Source organism: Oncorhynchus gorbuscha, linkage group LG24 (genome assembly GCF_021184085.1).
Source record: "Oncorhynchus gorbuscha isolate QuinsamMale2020 ecotype Even-year linkage group LG24, OgorEven_v1.0, whole genome shotgun sequence".
NCBI lineage: Eukaryota > Metazoa > Chordata > Actinopteri > Salmoniformes > Salmonidae > Oncorhynchus > Oncorhynchus gorbuscha.
The window spans coordinates 56,573,177-56,593,003 of NC_060196.1; the positions used below are offsets into that span (position 1 = coordinate 56,573,177).

Here is a 19,827-nt window from a genome sequence, read left to right on the forward strand (position 1 = left end):
TGCCTGCCTTGTGAGTAGGGGGGGAAGGTGAGAGGGTGAGGTCAAAAGAGGAGAGGAGTGGAAAGAAGGAGGCAGAGAGGAATGAGTCAAAGGTAGACGTGGGGAGGTTAAAGTCGCCCAGAACTGTGAGAGGTGAGCCGTCCTCAGGAAAGGAGCTTATCAAGGCATCAAGCTCATTGATGAACTCTCCGAGGGAAACTGGAGGGCGATAAATGATAAGGATGTTAAGCTTGAAAGGGCTGGTAACTGTGACAGCATGGAATTCAAAGGAGGCGATAGACAGATGGGTAAGGGGAGAAAGAGAGAATGACCACTTGGGAGAGATGAGGATCCCGGTGCCACCACCCCGCTGACCAGAAGCTCTCGGGGTGTGCGAGAACACGTGGGCGGACGAAGAGAGAGCAGTAGGAGTAGCAGTGTTGTCTGTGGTGATCCATGTTTCCGTCAGTGCCAAGAAGTCGAGGGACTGGAGGGAGGCATAGGCTGAGATGAACTCTGCCTTGTTGACCGCAGATCGGCAGTTCCAGAGGCTACCGGAGACCTGGAACTCCACGTGGGTCGTGCGCGCTGGGACCACCAGATTAGGGTGGCCGCGGCCACGCGGTGTGGAGCGTTTGTATGGTCTGTGCAGAGAGGAGAGAACAGGGATAGACAGACACATAGTTGACAGGCTACAGAAGAGGCTACGCTAATGCAAAGGAGATTGGAATGACAAGTGGACTACACGTCTCGAATGTTCAGAAAGTTAATTAACACAATTCATCTGGATGGAGTATTTCATCTCCCCTAACACAATTCATCTGGGTGGAGTATTTCATCTCCCCTAACACAATTCATCTGGGTGGAGTATTTCATCTCCCCTAACACAATTCATCTGGGTGGAGTATTTCATCTCCCCTAACACAATTCATCTGGGTGGTGTATTTGGAGGATGGAGGATTACCTTTGTTCTTGTAGGATTCCTTTTGAGGTTGTGGAGTTACATGTTTTCCTGAAGAACATCACTTTTTACTTCATTAAATACACCGTCTCAAGTACTGCTGTGTCTGCCTCATCTTCTGGGTTCTGCTGACTATTCGTGGCTCTGTTGGTTTAGTGACTGTTTCTCACCCTGGAGACCCGGGTTCGTAACCTGGTCCTGACAATTACTGTATGAGACATGGATGTACAGAGAGATACTTTATGATGAAGATTATCTTGAAACATCTGTAATTGACCTAATTTTGAATTAAAAGGGCAAGTGGTTGGAACTATTATTTTTATTTTATTTTAATGAATGAGTCCTCAATAAACAGACTAATAGTGTTTACACAAGGGACCAAACCACACGGGGAGATTGTTTTCAGAATATAGGGCAAATATCATTGGACTAACAATCTATAATGGAGACATTGAAGTAGGCCATTGTTTTATGGTGTTACAATACTGATGATGACTTACTTTGGTCATGTCAAATCCCCGAGCTGACAAGGTACAAATCTGTTGCTCTGCCCCTGAACAAGGGCAGTTATCCCACTGTTCCTAGGCCATCATTGAAAATAAGAATTTGTTCTTAACTTACTTGCCTAGTTAAATGAAGGTAAAATAAATGTGATGTACTGTAATTTTCCATCCCAACCAAAAATGTATGATAGGCTATTTATTTTGTTATTTTTTTTAACCTTTATTTAACAAGGCAAGTCAGTTAAGAACAAATTCTTACTTTCAATGACAGCCTAGGAACAGTGGGTTAACTGCCTGTTCAGGGGCAGAATGACAGATTTGTACCTTGTCAGCTTGGGATTTGAACTTGCAACCTTTCAGTTACCAGTCCAACACTCTAACCACTAGGATACCCTGCCACCCCAGGGTAGCCTAGTGTGCTTTAGTAGGTCTAAACCTAGTCGCAAAAGTAAGTGAATCCAGTAGAAGTTCCACTCTGTGTATTGTGTCTTTGTGTAACAGGGCCTAACTCACTCACCCTGCCTTACCTAAATGGAAAAAAGACACCGGACTTCAACCTCTGACTGCAGGATAAATGTGTCACCTACAGTGAAAAGGAAGGTCGCATTAATTCTTAACGATCTTGTCACAGTGTTAAACTACATGCTGAATGAATTAAAACAGAAATGATTCACGTGAGACTATTCGTTCCATCCATTAATTGCCTCACATAAAAAATAAAGAGCAACCCAAATGAGAAAACATGCAGGTCCAACTGCAACGGGCAGTTTATGCAGGTCCAATTGCAACGGGCAGTTTATGCAGGTCCAACTGCAACGGGCAGTTTATGCAGGTCCAACTGCAACGGGCAGCTTATGCAGGTCCAACTGCAACGGGCAGCTTATGCCGGTCCAACTGCAACGGGCAGCTTATGCAGGTCCAACTGCAACGGGCAGCTTATGCAGGTCCAACTGCAACGGGCAGCTTATGCAGGTCCAACTGCAACGGGCAGCTTATGCAGGTCCAACTGCAACGGGCAGCTTATGCAGGTCCAACTGCAACGGGCAGCTTATCGGGAAGCGATCATGTCAATAACCCTCTTTTGACGAACGACATGTTAATAACGCTGCATTAAACTGTTATTAAGACTATAGCACAGATGTCTGTGGGCTCCTTAGATAGATACATACATTGCTTTGAGTGTTCAGCGTGTGTATCTGATGGCTGCAACCATTTCTAACAGGGGGATCGTTGTTTTGCAAGCTCGATATATTCTTCCATGTCCCCCGTCAAACCATATACTCTAAGTGCACAAAAAATGCAACTTTACATCAATTATCGAGACGTGTTAAACATTTGGTAACATTTTTATCGGTTAAATGATTTTTGATCAGTAGGTGCACCGGGTTTTGCTTAACCCCCGGTAAGATAGATGGTACAGTCAATCAGAGAGGCAGGCAGCGGCTGTCCGTCCGGTACAGATATTCCACAAGCAGTCCTATTGCTACGATTAAGTCTCTGCCTAGCTTGGACTTTTCCTTTGGTCAACTCTGTTGATATTAATTTGTCATACAATATGATCTGACAGTGACAGGGTCCGTAGTTCAAGAGTAAATAAGAGAGACGGACATAGACTACTTGTCATCGTGATTTTTCTGTCTAGTTATTCTTTCATTTGATTCCCCTACCGTTCCCTCTTGGATTTACGAAGAGCATGTTGGTGATCTGAGTATACAGAGAGTTTTTCTCCCGTCCTTCGGTATATTTGAGGAATGACTGCAACTGGAAAGGGACTGACAATCGATTGAATGGAAAAAATGGAATACAACGATCTTGAGAAAAACATTGAGGAGAAACTGACATTAACAGATAAATGTAAGTTATTTTATACTCGCCACCATAAGACACATTAGCCACACTTAATGCGGTGCTAAAGGATCAAATTAACAATCAAATATATTTCAACAGTGGGGGGGGATTGAATGCTTGGAGTAAATGTGTTGGTATTCATGGCCGTGTTGATTAAATATGTGCGCCTGCGCATATGCATTGTGTTTGATCTGCTCAATCAAAATCAACAGGCCACCATTTGAATAGGCATTAACATAAACATGAATAAAAACAAACAGTAAAAAAACACAATTCATATCTTATTGATTGATACCCTACTATTCCTAACAGACATTTTTTCACCAAAGCAGCAATGCCGTTTTTTTGTTGCCTTTTGGCCACCTGCTCTCCCGATTAAATGACCAGAAAGATGCATGGTCAATATAGTGCAAAATGCCCTGACATCGTTCCTTGGCCAGAGAGCTGGGAAATACTGCGACCTATGTGTAATTCTTTATTACCTTCCAATACCAATGAACCAATCCAGCACCAGGCACAACAAACAATGCAGTTTTCAAATGAACCTGCCTTTGGAAATCTGCTGGTGTCTCTACAGTGTCCAGTTGCTGTCAGCGTCAAACCCTATACCTCAAAATAGATTACCATTAGAGCAGTAAACCTGGCCCATGCAGTCAGTTAGCTCTGGTCCAAGGCCTAGTGCACGTTCACCCTGGACCAGAGCTAGCAGTGGTCTGGCCTGGTCTGATTACACCCTCTAGTCATGAACCAGCTGGTAGCAGTGGTCTGGCCTGGTCTGATTACACCCTCTAGTCATGAACCAGCTGATAGCAGTGGTCTGGCCTGGTCTGATTACACCCTCTAGTCATGAACCAGCTGATAGCAGTGGTCTGGCCTGGTCTGATTACACCCTCCAGTCATGAACCAGCTGGTAGCAGTGGTCTGGCCTGGTCTGATTACACCCTCTAGTCATGAACCAGCTGATAGCAGTGGTCTGGCCTGGTCTGATTACACCCTCTAGTCATGAACCAGCTGGTAGCAGTGGTCTGGCCTGGTCTGATTACACCCTCTCCAGTCATGAACCAGCTGATAGCAGTGGTCTGGCCTGGTCTGATTACACCCTCTAGTCATGAACCAGCTGATAGCAGTGGTCTGGCCTGGTCTGATTACACCCTCTAGTCATGAACCAGCTGATAGCAGTGGTCTGGCCTGGTCTGATTACACCCTCTAGTCATGAACCAGCTGGTAGCAGTGGTCTGGCCTGGTCTGATTACACCCTCTAGTCATGAACCAGCTGGTAGCAGTGGTCTGGCCTGGTCTGATTACACCCTCTAGTCATGAACCAGCTGATAGCAGTGGTCTGGCCTGGTCTGATTACACCCTCTAGTCATGAACCAGCTGGTAGCAGTGGTCTGGCCTGGTCTGATTACACCCTCTAGTCATGAACCAGCTGGTAGCAGTGGTCTGGCCTGGTCTGATTACACCCTCTAGTCATGAACCAGCTGGTAGCAGTGGTCTGGCCTGGTCTGATTACACCCTCTAGTCATGAACCAGCTGATAGCAGTGGTCTGGCCTGGTCTGATTACACCCTCTAGTCATGAACCAGCTGGTAGCAGTGGTCTGGCCTGGTCTGATTACACCCTCTAGTCATGAACCAGCTGATAGCAGTGATGGCTGTTATCTTGACCATCATAATGCCTTGTAATAACATTTGTGTTTGAATGGTGATTTGATGGTGTGAACAATAGGCTAACATATTGGGATGTACAGTGTTGCATTCCTCTAGTCTTGTGCATGGTTTGGTCACTGGAGGCTGGTGAGGAAGGCAGGCACTTGATGGAGGCAGAACCGCTGTGCTGCAGCTCTTCATCATTCCAGAAGCACAGTACTACTGACCTCCAGCACTGTGAGAGGAGAAACCTGTTTCTCGTGTCCTGTAGCTGGTGTTTGATTTGATCTCCAGCACTGTGACAGGAGAAACCTGTTTCTCTTGTCCTGTGTTTGATTTGACCTCCAGCACTGTGACAGGAGAACCCTGTTTCTCTTGTCCTGTGTTTGATTTGACTCCAGCATGTGACAGGAGAACCCTGTTTCTCTTGTCATGTGTTTGAACCTCCAGCACTGTGATAGGAGAACCCTGGTTCTCTTGTCCTGTGTTTGATTTGACCTCCAGCACTGTGACCAGGAGAACCCTGTTTCTCTTGTCCTGTGTTTGATTTGACACCCACTGTGACAGGAGAACCCTGTTTCTCTTGTCCTGTGTTTGATAGCAGTGATGGCCCTGTTTCTCTTGTCCTGATTTGATAATCCAGCCTTGATAGGAGAACCCTTTTCTCTTGTCCTGTGTTTGATTTGACCTCCAGCACTGTGACAGGAGAACCCTGTTTCTCTTGTCCTGTGTTTGATTTGACAGCACTGTGACAGGTGAACCCTTGTTTCTCATGTCCTGTGGCTGGTGTTTGATTTGACCTAACAGCACTGCGACAGGAGAACCCTGTTTCTCTTGTCCTGTGTTTGATTTGACCTCCAGCACTGTGACAGGAGAACCCTGTTTCTGTTGTCCTGTGGCTGGTGTTTGATTTGACCTTCGCACTGTGACAGGAGAACCCTGTTTCTCTTGTCCTGTGTTTGAGACCTCCAGCACTGTGACAGGAGAACCCTGTTTCTCTGTCCTGTGGCTGGTGTTTGAGACCTCCAGCACTGTGACAGGAGAACCCTGTTTCTCTTGTCCTGTGTTTGATTTGACCTCCAGCACTGTGACAGGAGAACCCTGTTTCTCTTGTCCTGTGTTTGATTTGACCTCCAGCACTGTGACAGGAGAACCCTGTTTCTCTTGTCCTGTGTTTGATTTGACCTCCAGCACTGTGATAGGAGAACCCTGTTTCTCTTGTCCTGTGTTTGATTTGACCTCCAGCACTGTGATAGGAGAACCCTGTTTCTCTTGTCCTGTGTTTGATTTGACCTCCAGCACTGTGATAGGAGAACCCTGTTTCTCTTGTCCTGTGTTTGATTTGACCTCCAGCACTGTGACAGGAGAACCCTGTTTCTCTTGTCCTGTGTTTGATTTGACCTCCAGCACTGTGACAGGTGAACCCTTGTTTCTCGTGTCCTGTGGCTGGTGTTTGATTTGACCTCCAGCACTGTGACAGGAGAACCCTGTTTCTCTTGTCCTGTGTTTGATTTGACCTCCAGCACTGTGACAGGAGAACCCTGTTTCTCTTGTCCTGTGGCTGGTGTTTGATTTGACCTTTGCACTGTGACAGGAGAACCCTGTTTCTCTTGTCCTGTGTTTGATTTGACATCCAGCACTGTGACAGGAGAACCCTTGTTTCTCGTGTCCTGTGGCTGGTGTTTGATTTGACCTCCAGCACTGTGACAGGTGAACCCTGTTTCTCTTGTTCTGTGTTTGATTTGACCTCCAGCACTGTGACAGGAGAACCCTGTTTCTCACGCTGCTTTTATGATAGTTTCCCTTTCCTGTGGAATAGGTTTGCTCTGCTCTATGCAGACAGACAGACAGTCAGACAGACAGAGAAAGAGACAGACAGAGACAGACAGACACTTTATATGGAATAGGCGGCCATTTTGGACGCGACCCTCCTGCAGTTAGATTCTCCCCTTGACCCCCCGTCATCTCTCTTGGAGCAGTGCCATGATGCCGGGTAGACTGGAGAGGGACACTGACTGTAGAGGGACACTGACTGGAGAGGGACACTGACTGGAGAGGGACACTGACTGGAGAGGGACACTGACTGGAGAGGGACACTGACTGGAGAGGGACACTTCAGGGATAGGGTTAGCTATGTGAAGCCCCGGGGGCTAGAGGACCACCATGACATTGAGACAGCGAGACAAGCACCAGAATCCTCTTGTAAGAGCAACATTAGTGGCTTTGTAGTTGAGGCAGCCATGAGACTAAGCCCCTCCAAGAAGCTCTGTTTGCAGCTCACAAAAGGGTTACATCCCGAATGGCCCCCCTATTCTCTCTATAGTACACTACTTTTGACTGGAGCCCTATGGACCTTGGTCAGAGGTAGTGCACTGTAAAAGGAATAGGGTGCTATTTGGGACCACAAACGGAATGGCAGTGAGGCACCCGTTTCCTCGTCAAGACAATGAATCAGCTTTTGTTTAATGCAGACATAAAGTGTTTTTGAGCATGTGTGGTATTGTATATGATATCACTGAAATCGCTAAGGACTGGCAGTATACTGCAAGTGTTTGTAAGTCTGTTCCGTGGTATATAAGGCCTACTATCAGTCACGATCTGAACTGACAAAAGTTTTTTTAACGTTTCAAAACATGCCTTGTTGAAGATTTTATTTATCGTCTTGGTTGCAAATTTGTTTTTTAAACTGGAGAACTTTGAATAGAGCTCCAAGACAATAGAGCTTCTCTTCTGTGGAAGTAATCATGGGACCTGGACTGACGTGGACCCTCTTCCACTCTCTCAAAGTTTTCCTGATGCAATGTTCCTGGCCCACATTCAAGATCACAGTTGGCCTGGAAATGTAGTCTGTGTCCCAAATCGTACCCTATCCCCTACATAGAGCACTTTTGTTGACCAGAGCTCTATGGGCTCTGGTCCAAAGTAGTGCACTATATAGGAATAGGATACCATTTGGGACTCAGACGTAGATTTGGGCTTCAGCACAACCCCCACCCCCACCACCACAGAAGTTCTCTCATTCTCTCTCATTAAAACAGTTGACTGTTTTTGATGACAAAACCATTTGTTTTTCAACTGTAATACACATGATTAAGATAACATTTTGCATACCGTGTTGTGATTACCTTCTATTTAGCCTACAGCGTCCATTACATTTACTGCTAAGAGAGGGGCTGAATTAGAGGGGTAGACTGACTACGGAAAATAACACAGTACCTCTCATTTCTCCTTTAGTCAGACATATTGAAATTGTCAGTTTCAGTTTTGTCTCCTATTGGCAGGGGTACTGTGTGTTTGTGCATTCGGGAGAGGAGGGGTTGGGATGGGTGTGGAAGGGCCATGTTAGAATGTGAGGTATTCTTCTCCAGAGGCCCATATCTTCTGCGAGCGAGCAGGGGGGAGTGACGGGTCAGGAGGGTAGCTAGGGATGTTATTGTGGCATTAGCTGGGTCAGTAGGCGTCTGAGGAGGGAGGGAGGTGTCTGTTTCTCATGCAGACAGATCTGGGCTCAGCTTCCTAAAAAACATCTTAAAGGGATACTTCAGGATTTTGGCAATGAAGCCAGATGAACTCGTGGAAACCATTTGTATGTCTCCGTGTCCCGTTTGAAGAAAGTTGCTAACTAGCTTTAGCGCACTTGCTAACTAGCATTAGTGTAATGACTGGAAGTACATGGTAACTGGTAGCATGCTAGTAGATACTACAGACTTCCAGTCATTGCACTAACACTAGTTAGCATTGGCTCACAAAACTCTCTCTTCATACTGGATGCAGCGACATACAAATTGTATCCATAAGTTCATCTGACTCTGGCAATTCCCAAAATCCCGAAGTATCCCTTTAATCAATCAATTAAATGTATTTATAAAGCCCTTTTTACGTCAGCAGATGTCAGAAAGTGCTATGCAGAAACCCAGCCTAAAACCCCAAACAGCAAGCAATGCAGATGTAGAAACACGGCTCAGGCTAAGTTCATAGGAGCAATGTTCCATCTCAGAGCTGTTTCCCAAAACCATTGTTAATAAAGTTGCATTTGAAAACGCTTTTTATTTACCGACTGACTGCCTCAGACCACTTAGAACAGCTAAGTGTTTCGTTAGATACAGGCCTACATAGAATATATCTGCTAAACATAGAATCAAGATGTCTGTTTCTCTGCGACCGAACTAAGCTGACTATAAATACAAAGTTGACAATGTCATTGGAATTGTTACAAACAAGGATAAAACAATGTTTGAAATGAAAACCCATATGACCAAATTGAAAAGATAATTAACAGTACAGGCCACACAGGCATAGAACTAAATCATATTTAAATAAATGTCATGTTCATTCAATTGAGATCTATATTATTATATATATATTTTTTAAAGTAAATATTTTCTTAATTCTATTTCTTGGACTGCATTGTCGGTTAAGGGCTTGTAAGTAATTATTTCACGGTAAGGTTGTATTCGACGCATGTGAGAAATAAAATACGTTTTGATTCGATTATTTTGCTAATTGTAGGCTACTGTCTGTCATTTCTGCCTCAATATATTTCCTGATTTGTAGCAACATGATGTGCCAAAGCTTCGATTTACACATCCTTATTCAGGAGATTTATATTAGAATAAGTCACCTCAATATTTGCCGCCAATGATAATAATATCTTTCTAGGAGCTGATGCGTCGTCATTATTGTGAAATAATTATAATGTTAAGGTAAGATTTGAATGGTAATAGCTGATCCGAGAGCATCGCTGCCTTTTTCTTTCTTCTTCTCTCGATCCTATAAGTATCGACGTATGTCTCCACGACGCACTTCGTGGACATTCTCTCGACTGGTGTTTTGAGAAACGCGTGTTACGTCTTCGTGTCCGTTGCAGGAACGACGCATCGTTAAAACACTCCGAAGCTAAAGTTCCATTGCTATCGGGAAACCGAGCCCAGAGCGCTGCACGTCAGCGAGCAGGAGCAGCCACATACACACACACACACTCACCGTGCAGCTCAAGCTGGTATAAATCAGGGCCATGGTCACTGACCTCTCCCACAGGAACTAGAGAAAGAGCTCCATCCTGTAGTGCATAGAGACATCCTGTAGTGTATCGAGACAGACGAGGTCATCGCCTTAGAGGTCGTCCCAAATGGCACCCTATTCCCTATTGGGTTCTCGTCAAAAGTAAGTTACTATGTAAGGAATAGGGTGCTATTTGGGATAGCAACCTATCCAGAGACGGGCTCACGTTTCCGTTCCCATTGTAAAACACTGTAAAACATTGTAAAACACTGAAGTCATTGATGACTAACATAAGTTTTCAATTACTGAGGAATCCTACTCATGTCTCTAGGCCTCTCATATTTTCCTCAGAGATCAATTTTACTGTGTCAAAACATTATATTACACATATAGGAAGGGAGAAACAATGGAATTCTGTGACAGAAATAGTTATATCTAGGATGGCAAAGCTACTGGCAATTTACCAAAGTTACTAAAATATTCAGTAATTTTGTCATGGATTGGTAATTAACTGAAAAACTATCTCAATTTTGGTAATTTATACTTGAATAACTTTAACAAAATGTATTCATATACTTTAAAAAAACGGTGTCCGTATTGTCAATGAGTTTCTAGTAGATAGACCATATGGTTCAAGAGTATTTAGCCTAATTAACGAAAAAAGCATCTACAGTGAGGGAAAAAAAGTATTTGATCCCCTGCTGATTTTGTACATTTGCCCACTGACAAAGACATAATCAGTCTATAATTTTAATGGAAGGTTTATTCGAACAGTGAGAGACAGAATAACAACAAAACAATCCAGAAAAACGCATGTCAAAAATGTTATAAATTGATTTGCATTTTAATGAGAGAAGAGAAGTATTTGACCCCCTCTCAATCAGAAAGAGGTATCTTTTATACAGGTAAAGAGCTGAGATTAGGAGCACACTCTTAAAGGGAGTGCTCCTAATCTCAGTTTGTTACCTGTATAAAAGACACATGTCCACAGATGCAATCGATCAGATTCCAAACTCTCCACCATGGATGTCAGGGAAGAGATTGTAGACCTGCACAAGGCTGGAATGGGCTACAAGACCATCGCCAAGCAGCTTGGTGAGAAGGTGACAACAGTTGGTGCGATTATTCGCAAATGGAAGAAACACAAAAGAACTATCAATCTCCCTCGGCCTGGGGCTCCATGCAAGTTCTCACCTCGTGGAGTTGCAATGATCATGAGAACGGTGAGGAATCAGCCCAGAACTACACGGGAGGATCTTGTCAATGATCTTATGGTCCTTCTGTAGCTCAGTTTGTAGAGCATGGCGCTTGTAACGCCAGGGTAGTGGGTTCGATCCCCGGGACCACCCATATGTAGAATGTATGTACACATGACTGTAAGTCGCTTTGGATAAAAGTGTCTGCTAAATGGTATATATTATTATTATTATATTATTATTATTATTATTATCTCAAGGCAGCTGGGACCATAGTCACCAAGAAAACAATTGGTAACACACTGTGCCATGAAGGACTGAAATCCTGCAGCGCCCACAAGGTCCCCCTGCTCAAGAAAGCACATATACATGCCTGAAGTTGTCCTCTGAATCATTCAGATGTTCATTGGCAAACTGGGTGAAAGTGTTGTGGTCAGATGAGACCAAAATGTGGCTCTTCGGCATCAACTCAACTCGCCGTGTTTGGAGGGGGAGGAATGCTACCTATGACCCCAAGAACACCATCCCCACTGTCAAACATGGAGGTGGAAACATGCTTTGGGGGAGTTTTTCTGCTCAGTGGACAGGACAACTTCACAGCATCAAAAGGACGATGGACGGGGCCATGTACCGTCAAATCTTGGGTGAGAACCTCCTTTCCTCAGCCATGGCATTGAAAATGGGTCGTGGATTGGTATTCCAGCATGACAATGACCCCATACACACGGCCAAGGCAACAAAGGAGTGGCTCAAGAAGAAGCACATTAAGGTCCTGGAGTGGCCTAGCCAGTCTCCAGACCTTAATCCCATAGAAAATCTGTGGAGGGAGCTGAAGGTTTGAGTTGCCAAACGTCATCCTCAACCTTAATGACTTGGAGAAGATCTGCAAAGAGGAGTGGGACAAAATCCCTCCTGAGATGTGTGCAAACCTGGTGACCAACTACGAGAAATGTATGTGACATCTGTGATTGCCAACAAGGGTTTTGCCACCAAGTACTAAGTCATATTTTCCACAGGGGTCAAATACTTATTTCCCTCATTAAAATGCAAATCAATTTATAACATTTCTGACATGCTTTTTTTCTGGGTATGTTTGTTGTTATTCTGTCTGACTATAAGTTTCTATCTGCAAAAAGAGGAGTTGATTGGCTTTGAAGTTCCGACCCCTTATTGGTTTGAATGGTGTCAGGTATTTCTATATGTTATTCTTCTGAATTTAGCAACATGAATTGGAGTATTAAGACGTCTATAAGGGTAGAGCACATTGAATAGAACAAGGCTATGTCAATAACAACATTTGGACATAAATGCAGATACAACCTCATAGTCCCAAGCTCCCGATTTCATGCTGAAACCCTCATATGAAACACCAATGGGATTTGCTAAATTGGTGGTTTATGTTTAGGATATTACAGCTTTTTAAATTATATTTGTAATAAATCATGTTTCCTGAGGGAACCGTGAATAATGATGCGTGAGAAAGTTAGACGCACAAATATCACCCCCCCCCCCCCCAAAAAAAAAAAATCAAACCTCTCCTGTTAATTGTGAGAGGCTAGCAAAAGGGGGGTAAAGTACGGTCCGCCGGGCACTTCAATCCAGCCTGCGAGACCACAACATTTTTTAATTTTGTGTGTATATATATATATATATATATATATTTCCCCTTTTTTCTCCCCAATTTTGTGGTATCCAATTGGTAGATACAGTCTTATCCCATCGCTGCAACTCCCATACGGACTCGGGAGAGGCGAAGGTCGAGAGCCGTGTGTCCTCCATTGAATTTCAAAATCCTGAGCCAAAAAGTTTGCCCACCCCTGGTCTAGCAGGTCTTGGGGGTATGATATTTGGCATCTGTAACTTTCTCAGTCATTATTTATTTAACAATTCATTTGGGATTATCCGTAATCATGGTAGCATCTACATTAATGTAGAAGTGTTTAGAAACATATTCTTATTTACAATAAAAAAATAACTCCAAAATGATACCGTACATTATTTACCATTAATTTCTATTGGGCACAAAATAATCTGAAACACAACCAAAACAAACAGCCCTGGTCTAATACAACTCACTGAGCCTAAACATCAGCCCTGGTCTAATACAACTCACTGAGCCTAAACATCAGCCCTGGTCTAATACACCACACTGTAGCCTAAACATCAGCCCTGGTCTATCTCACCACACTGTAGCCTAAACATCAGCCCTGGTCTATCTCACCACACTGTAGCCTAAACATCAGCCCTGGTCTATTACACCACACTGTAGCCTAAACATCAGCCCTGGTCTATTACACCACACTGTAGCCTAAACATCAGCCCTGGTCTAACCCACCACACTGTAGCCTAAACATCAGCCCTGGTCTAATACACCACACTGTAGCCTAAACATCAGCCCTGGTCTATCTCACCACACTGTAGCCTAAACATCAGCCCTGGTCTATCTCACCACACTGTAGCCTAAACATCAGCCCTGGTCTATCTCACCACACTGTAGCCTAAACATCAGCCCTGGTCTATCTCACCACACTGTAGCCTAAACATCAGCCCTGGTCTAATACACCACACTGTAGCCTCAACATCAGCCCTGGTCTAACACACCTACACTGTAGCCTAAACATCAGCCCTGGTCTAACACACCACACTGTAGCCTAAACATCAGCCCTGGTCTATCTCACCACACTGTAGCCTAAACATCAGCCCTGGTCTAATACACCACACTGTAGCCTAAACATCAGCCCTGGTCTAATACACCACACTGTAGCCTAAACATCAGCCCTGGTCTAATACACCACACTGTAGCCTAAACATCAGCCCTGGTCTATTACACCGCACTGTAGCCTAAACATCAGCCCTGGTCTATTACACCGCACTGTAGCCTAAACATCAGCCCTGGTCTATTACACCACACTGTAGCCTAAACATCAGCCCTGGTCTATTACACCGCACTGTAGCCTAAACATCAGCCCTGGTCTATTACACCACACTGTAGCCTAAACATCAGCCCTGGTCTATTACACCGCACTGTAGCCTAAACATCAGCCCTGGTCTATTACACCACACTGTAGCCTAAACATCAGCCCTGGTCTATTACACCACACTGTAGCCTAAACATCAGCCCTGGTCTATTACACCACACTGTAGCCTAAACATCAGCCCTGGTCTATTACACCGCACTGTAGCCTAAACATCAGCCCTGGTCTATCTCACCACACTGTAGCCTAAACATCAGCCCTGGTCTATCTCACCACACTGTAGCCTAAACATCAGCCCTGGTCTAACACACCACACTGTAGCCTAAACATCAGCCCTGGTCTATCTCACCACACTGTAGCCTAAACATCAGCCCTGGTCTATTACACCACACTGTAGCCTAAACATCAGCCCTGGTCTATCTCACCACACTGTAGCCTAAACATCAGCCCTGGTCTATTACACCACACTGTAGCCTAAACATCAGCCCTGGTCTATCTCACCACACTGTAGCCTAAACATCAGCCCTGGTCTATTACACCACACTGTAGCCTAAACATCAGCCCTGGTCTATCTCACCACACTGTAGCCTAAACATCAGCCCTGGTCTATTACACCACACTGTAGCCTAAACATCAGCCCTGGTCTATCTCACCACACTGTAGCCTAAACATCAGCCCTGGTCTATTACACCGCACTGTAGCCTAAACATCAGCCCTGGTCTATTACACCGCACTGTAGCCTAAACATCAGCCCTGGTCTATTACACCGCACTGTAGCCTAAACATCAGCCCTGGTATATTACACCACACTGTAGCCTAAACATCAGCCCTGGTCTATTACACCGCACTGTAGCCTAAACATCAGCCCTGGTCTATTACACCACACTGTAGCCTAAACATCAGCCCTGGTCTATTACACCACACTGTAGCCTAAACATCAGCCCTGGTCTATTACACCGCACTGTAGCCTAAACATCAGCCCTGGTCTATTACACCACACTGTAGCCTAAACATCAGCCCTGGTCTATTACACCACACTGTAGCCTAAACATCAGCCCTGGTCTAATACACCACACTGTAGCCTAAACATCAGCCCTGGTCTATCTCACCACACTGTAGCCTAAACATCAGCCCTGGTTTAATACACCACACTGTAGCCTAAACATCAGCCCTGGTCTAATACAACTCACTGAGCCTAAACATCAGCCCTGGTCTAACCCACCACACTGTAGCCTAAACATCAGCCCTGGTTTAATACACCACACTGTAGCCTAAACATCAGCCCTGGTCTATCTCACCACACTGTAGCCTAAACATCAGCCCTGGTCTATTACACCGCACTGTAGCCTAAACATCAGCCCTGGTCTATTACACCACACTGTAGCCTAAACATCAGCCCTGGTCTATCTCACCACACTGTAGCCTAAACATCAGCCCTGGTCTATTACACCACACTGTAGCCTAAACATCAGCCCTGGTCTATTACACCACACTGTAGCCTAAACATCAGCCCTGGTCTATTACACCGCACTGTAGCCTAAACATCAGCCCTGGTCTATTACACCGCACTGTAGCCTAAACATCAGCCCTGGTCTATTACACCACACTGTAGCCTAAACATCAGCCCTGGTCTATTACACCACACTGTAGCCTAAACATCAGCCCTGGTCTAATACACCACACTGTAGCCTAAACATCAGCCCTGGTCTATCTCACCACACTGTAGCCTAAACATCAGCCCTGGTTTAATACACCACACTGTAGCCTAAACATCAGCCCTGGTCTAATACAACTCACTGAGCCTAAACATCAGCCCTGGTCTAACCCACCACACTGTAGCCTAAACATCAGCCCTGGTTTAATACACCACACTGTAGCCTAAACATCAGCCCTGGTCTATCTCACCACACTGTAGCCTAAACATCAGCCCTGGTCTATTACACCGCACTGTAGCCTAAACATCAGCCCTGGTCTATTACACCACACTGTAGCCTAAACATCAGCCCTGGTCTATCTCACCACACTGTAGCCTAAACATCAGCCCTGGTCTATTACACCGCACTGTAGCCTAAACATCAGCCCTGGTCTATTACACCACACTGTAGCCTAAACATCAGCCCTGGTCTATTACACCGCACTGTAGCCTAAACATCAGCCCTGGTCTATTACACCACACTGTAGCCTAAACATCAGCCCTGGTCTATTACACCGCACTGTAGCCTAAACATCAGCCCTGGTCTATTACACCACACTGTAGCCTAAACATCAGCCCTGGTCTATTACACCGCACTGTAGCCTAAACATCAGCCCTGGTCTATTACACCACACTGTAGCCTAAACATCAGCCCTGGTCTATCTCACCACACTGTAGCCTAAACATCAGCCCTGGTCTATTACACCACACTGTAGCCTAAACATCAGCCCTGGTCTAATACACCACACTGTAGCCTAAACATCAGCCCTGGTCTATCTCACCACACTGTAGCCTAAACATCAGCCCTGGTTTAATACACCACACTGTAGCCTAAACATCAGCCCTGGTCTAATACAACTCACTGAGCCTAAACATCAGCCCTGGTCTAACCCACCACACTGTAGCCTAAACATCAGCCCTGGTTTAATACACCACACTGTAGCCTAAACATCAGCCCTGGTCTATCTCACCACACTGTAGCCTAAACATCAGCCCTGGTCTATCTCACCACACTGTAGCCTAAACATCAGCTTAATCTTCTTAACACCCGACCGCTTAACCCGGAACCCAGCCGCACTAATGTGTCGGAAGAAACACCGTTCAACTGACGACCAAGGTCAGCCTGCAAGTGCCCCGCCCGCCACAAGGAGTCGCTAGAGCCCGATGAGTCAAGTAAAGCTCCTCCTTTAACCCGTAGATGCTGGGCCAATTGTGCACTGCCCTATGGGACTCCCTGTCACAGCCAGTTGTGACACAGCCCGCGATCGAACCCCGGTCTGTAGTGACACCTCTAGCACCATTCGGGAGGCCCAAGCACTGGTTATTCTATTGGTAAACTTGGAAAGTTCCAGTACCCTCGCTTTGCCACCTGAGCTGCGTCACTCCCACATGCTTGAATTAGACACGAGCCACTCTGCCCGACAAACACAATAGCACAAAACAACAAAACATGGTAAGAATGTAAGAAATGTTCTTGCCTTGGATTTGAATATAAGAGCTCCACTTGAGCCGAAACGGCCATCAGTGGCAGGGATGTCGAGAAGACTGTTGAATATACATTTACATTACATTTAAGTAATTTAGCTGACGCTCTTATCCAGAGCGACTTACAAATTGGTGCATTCACCTTATGACATCCAGTAGAACAGTCACTTTACAATAGTGCATCTAAATCTTAAAGGGGGGGGGGTGAGAAGGATTACTTATCCTATCCTAGGTATTCCTTAAAGAGGTGGGGTTTCAGGTGTCTCCGGAAGGTGGTGATTGACTCCGATGAGGAAAACCTTTCATGTCTGGCTATGAGCTATGTTAAAATGCTATTGTTTTTAACGGTAAACTATTGCCTCATCCGTTATCCCTTGTTACTACCTTTCTTACCCAAATATCCAATTTTATTGAAATGCTTCCTTACAGATGAAAAGAAAACAGAACACAGTCATGAGTTTAACATTATATGCCAGTTGGAGGATTGTAGTCGGTGCCTCAACTCTGCTTTGTGACGACTAGGATTTCCTTTGTAGCCAATTCAATATTCGGTACGTAAGAAATACAGCTGCAGTGCCTTCAGGTGGTCTTCCTACCCTTTGACTTATTCCACATGTTGTTGTGTTACAGCCTGAATTTAAAATGGATTACAGTTATGTTGTTTGTCACCCATCTACACGCAGTAACCTATAATGACAAAATTAAAACTTTTTATATTTTTTTATTTTTTATTTGAGCAGATTTATTGTAAATGAAATACAGAAACATTGATGGAATATGTTTCTAAGTTACAAAAGGCATTTGGTTGATTTTATCTGAGGTAAGGTGTGTGTGTTCGATTCTGTTTTTAAAACTGTGAAACTGCATCACAGATTTAGATGGAGTTAAAAGCAGGATGTGTGTAATTCGAGGTAGCAGGAAAAAGGGGTCAAAATGTGAATAATTAAGATTGGAAAGACAATGGCTAACAAGACAATGTGTTTTTATCTAGTCCATGCTTCTCATGTTAATTTGCTTTTAAAGTGTGGTTACATGCATATTTATGCAGATTACTCACTAATTTGTGTTGCTAAACACACAGTATAGCGTTTTAATATGCATGGTTTAATTTGAGCTACTGTTGAAGCATAGGCCTAGTTATTGGATATTTTTGTTATTCTCATAGTTTCATATTTCTCCATTTTTGTCCTTGATTTGTTAGAACAATATTCAATCTATTGTAGTTTCATTCAATCTTCATTTCTGCCTGGGTGTTGTATTTGTATTAAGTGACTTTAGGTCCTTGAAAAGCGCGATATAAATATTATGTCTTATTATGAATATTATTAATATTATTACTACTGTTATTATTATTATTATTATCTGGATCCAGATCCAGGAAGTGAGGTCATCCATCATATTCATTATAGTGCCTGTTGAATCTGTCAGTTAGTAAGGTTCCTCTCTGACTAGCTGTTGTATTACAACCAGACCAGAGGCACTTTCTTTCCACTCTTCTTCTCTTTTTCAGCAGCACACAGTTTTACAGTACATGTCCCCGAGGCAGGATTATCACACCGTTAAAGTTTACTTTGGTCATTTTGATACAATTGAATCCATTTTATGTGTTAAGTACTTGATGTCTTGCTATGCAAGCTGGTAGGATGACATCTGTCCACCCTTTGCATTATTAAACATGAATATAATTTGTTACAAGCAGATTGCTGCATTGCTTGTATGTAATGTTTAACACACCTACTGATTTTAAATAGCAGTATGCATAAATATGGGTGAAATACTTAATTGATCCACACAAGTTAATCTGATTTAACAGTTTTTTTTTACCCATTCAATATACAGTGCATTCTGAAAGTATTCAGACCCCTTGACTTTTTCCACATTTTGTTGCGTTACAGACTTATTCTAAAATTGATTAAAACATGTTTTTTTTCATCAATCTACACACAATACCCCATATTGACAAAGTGAAAACAGGTTGAATTTTTTTTTTGCCAAACCTTTTCAACCTCCTGAGGGGGAAGAGGTGCTGTCTCGCCTTCTTCACAACTGTACGTTTGTATGTGGACCATTTTAAGTCCTTCGTGATTTGGACACCGAGGAACTTGAAGCTCTCGACACACTCCAATGCAGCCCCGTTGATGTGGATGGGGGAATCCCCCCCCCTTTCCTGTAGTCCACAATCAGCTCCTTGGTCTGACTGACATTGAGGGAGAGGTTGTTGTCCCGGCACCACACTGTCAGGTCTATGTCGCAGGTCTATGGTAATCAGGTCTATGTCGCCGGTAATCAGGTCTATGTCTATGTCCCGGTGATCAGGTCTATGTCGCCGGTGAATCAGGTCTATGTCGCCGGTAATCAGGTCTATGTCGCCGGTGATCAGGTCTATGTCGCCGGTGATCAGGTCTATGTCGCCGGTAATCAGGTCTATGTCGCCGGTAATCAGGTCTATGTCGCCGGTAATCAGGTCTATGTCGCCGGTAATCAGGTCTATGTCGCCGGTAATCAGGCCAACCACTGTTGTGTCGTCAGCAAACTTAA

General features: G+C 44.3%; 1 protein-coding gene across 1 annotated transcript in view; it reads left to right on the forward strand.

Moving 5' to 3' along the window:
- The first annotated feature begins 2,882 nt into the window (after positions 1-2,882).
- The window catches only part of LOC124012274 (MAP7 domain-containing protein 1-like), a 92,200-nt gene continuing 75,255 nt past the window's right edge, over positions 2,883-19,827 (forward strand). Inside the window, exon 1 of the mRNA XM_046325739.1 lies at positions 2,883-3,297. Coding sequence (XP_046181695.1) covers positions 3,231-3,297 — 67 coding nt within the window. The 5' untranslated portion in view covers positions 2,883-3,230. The remainder of the gene's footprint in view (positions 3,298-19,827) is intronic.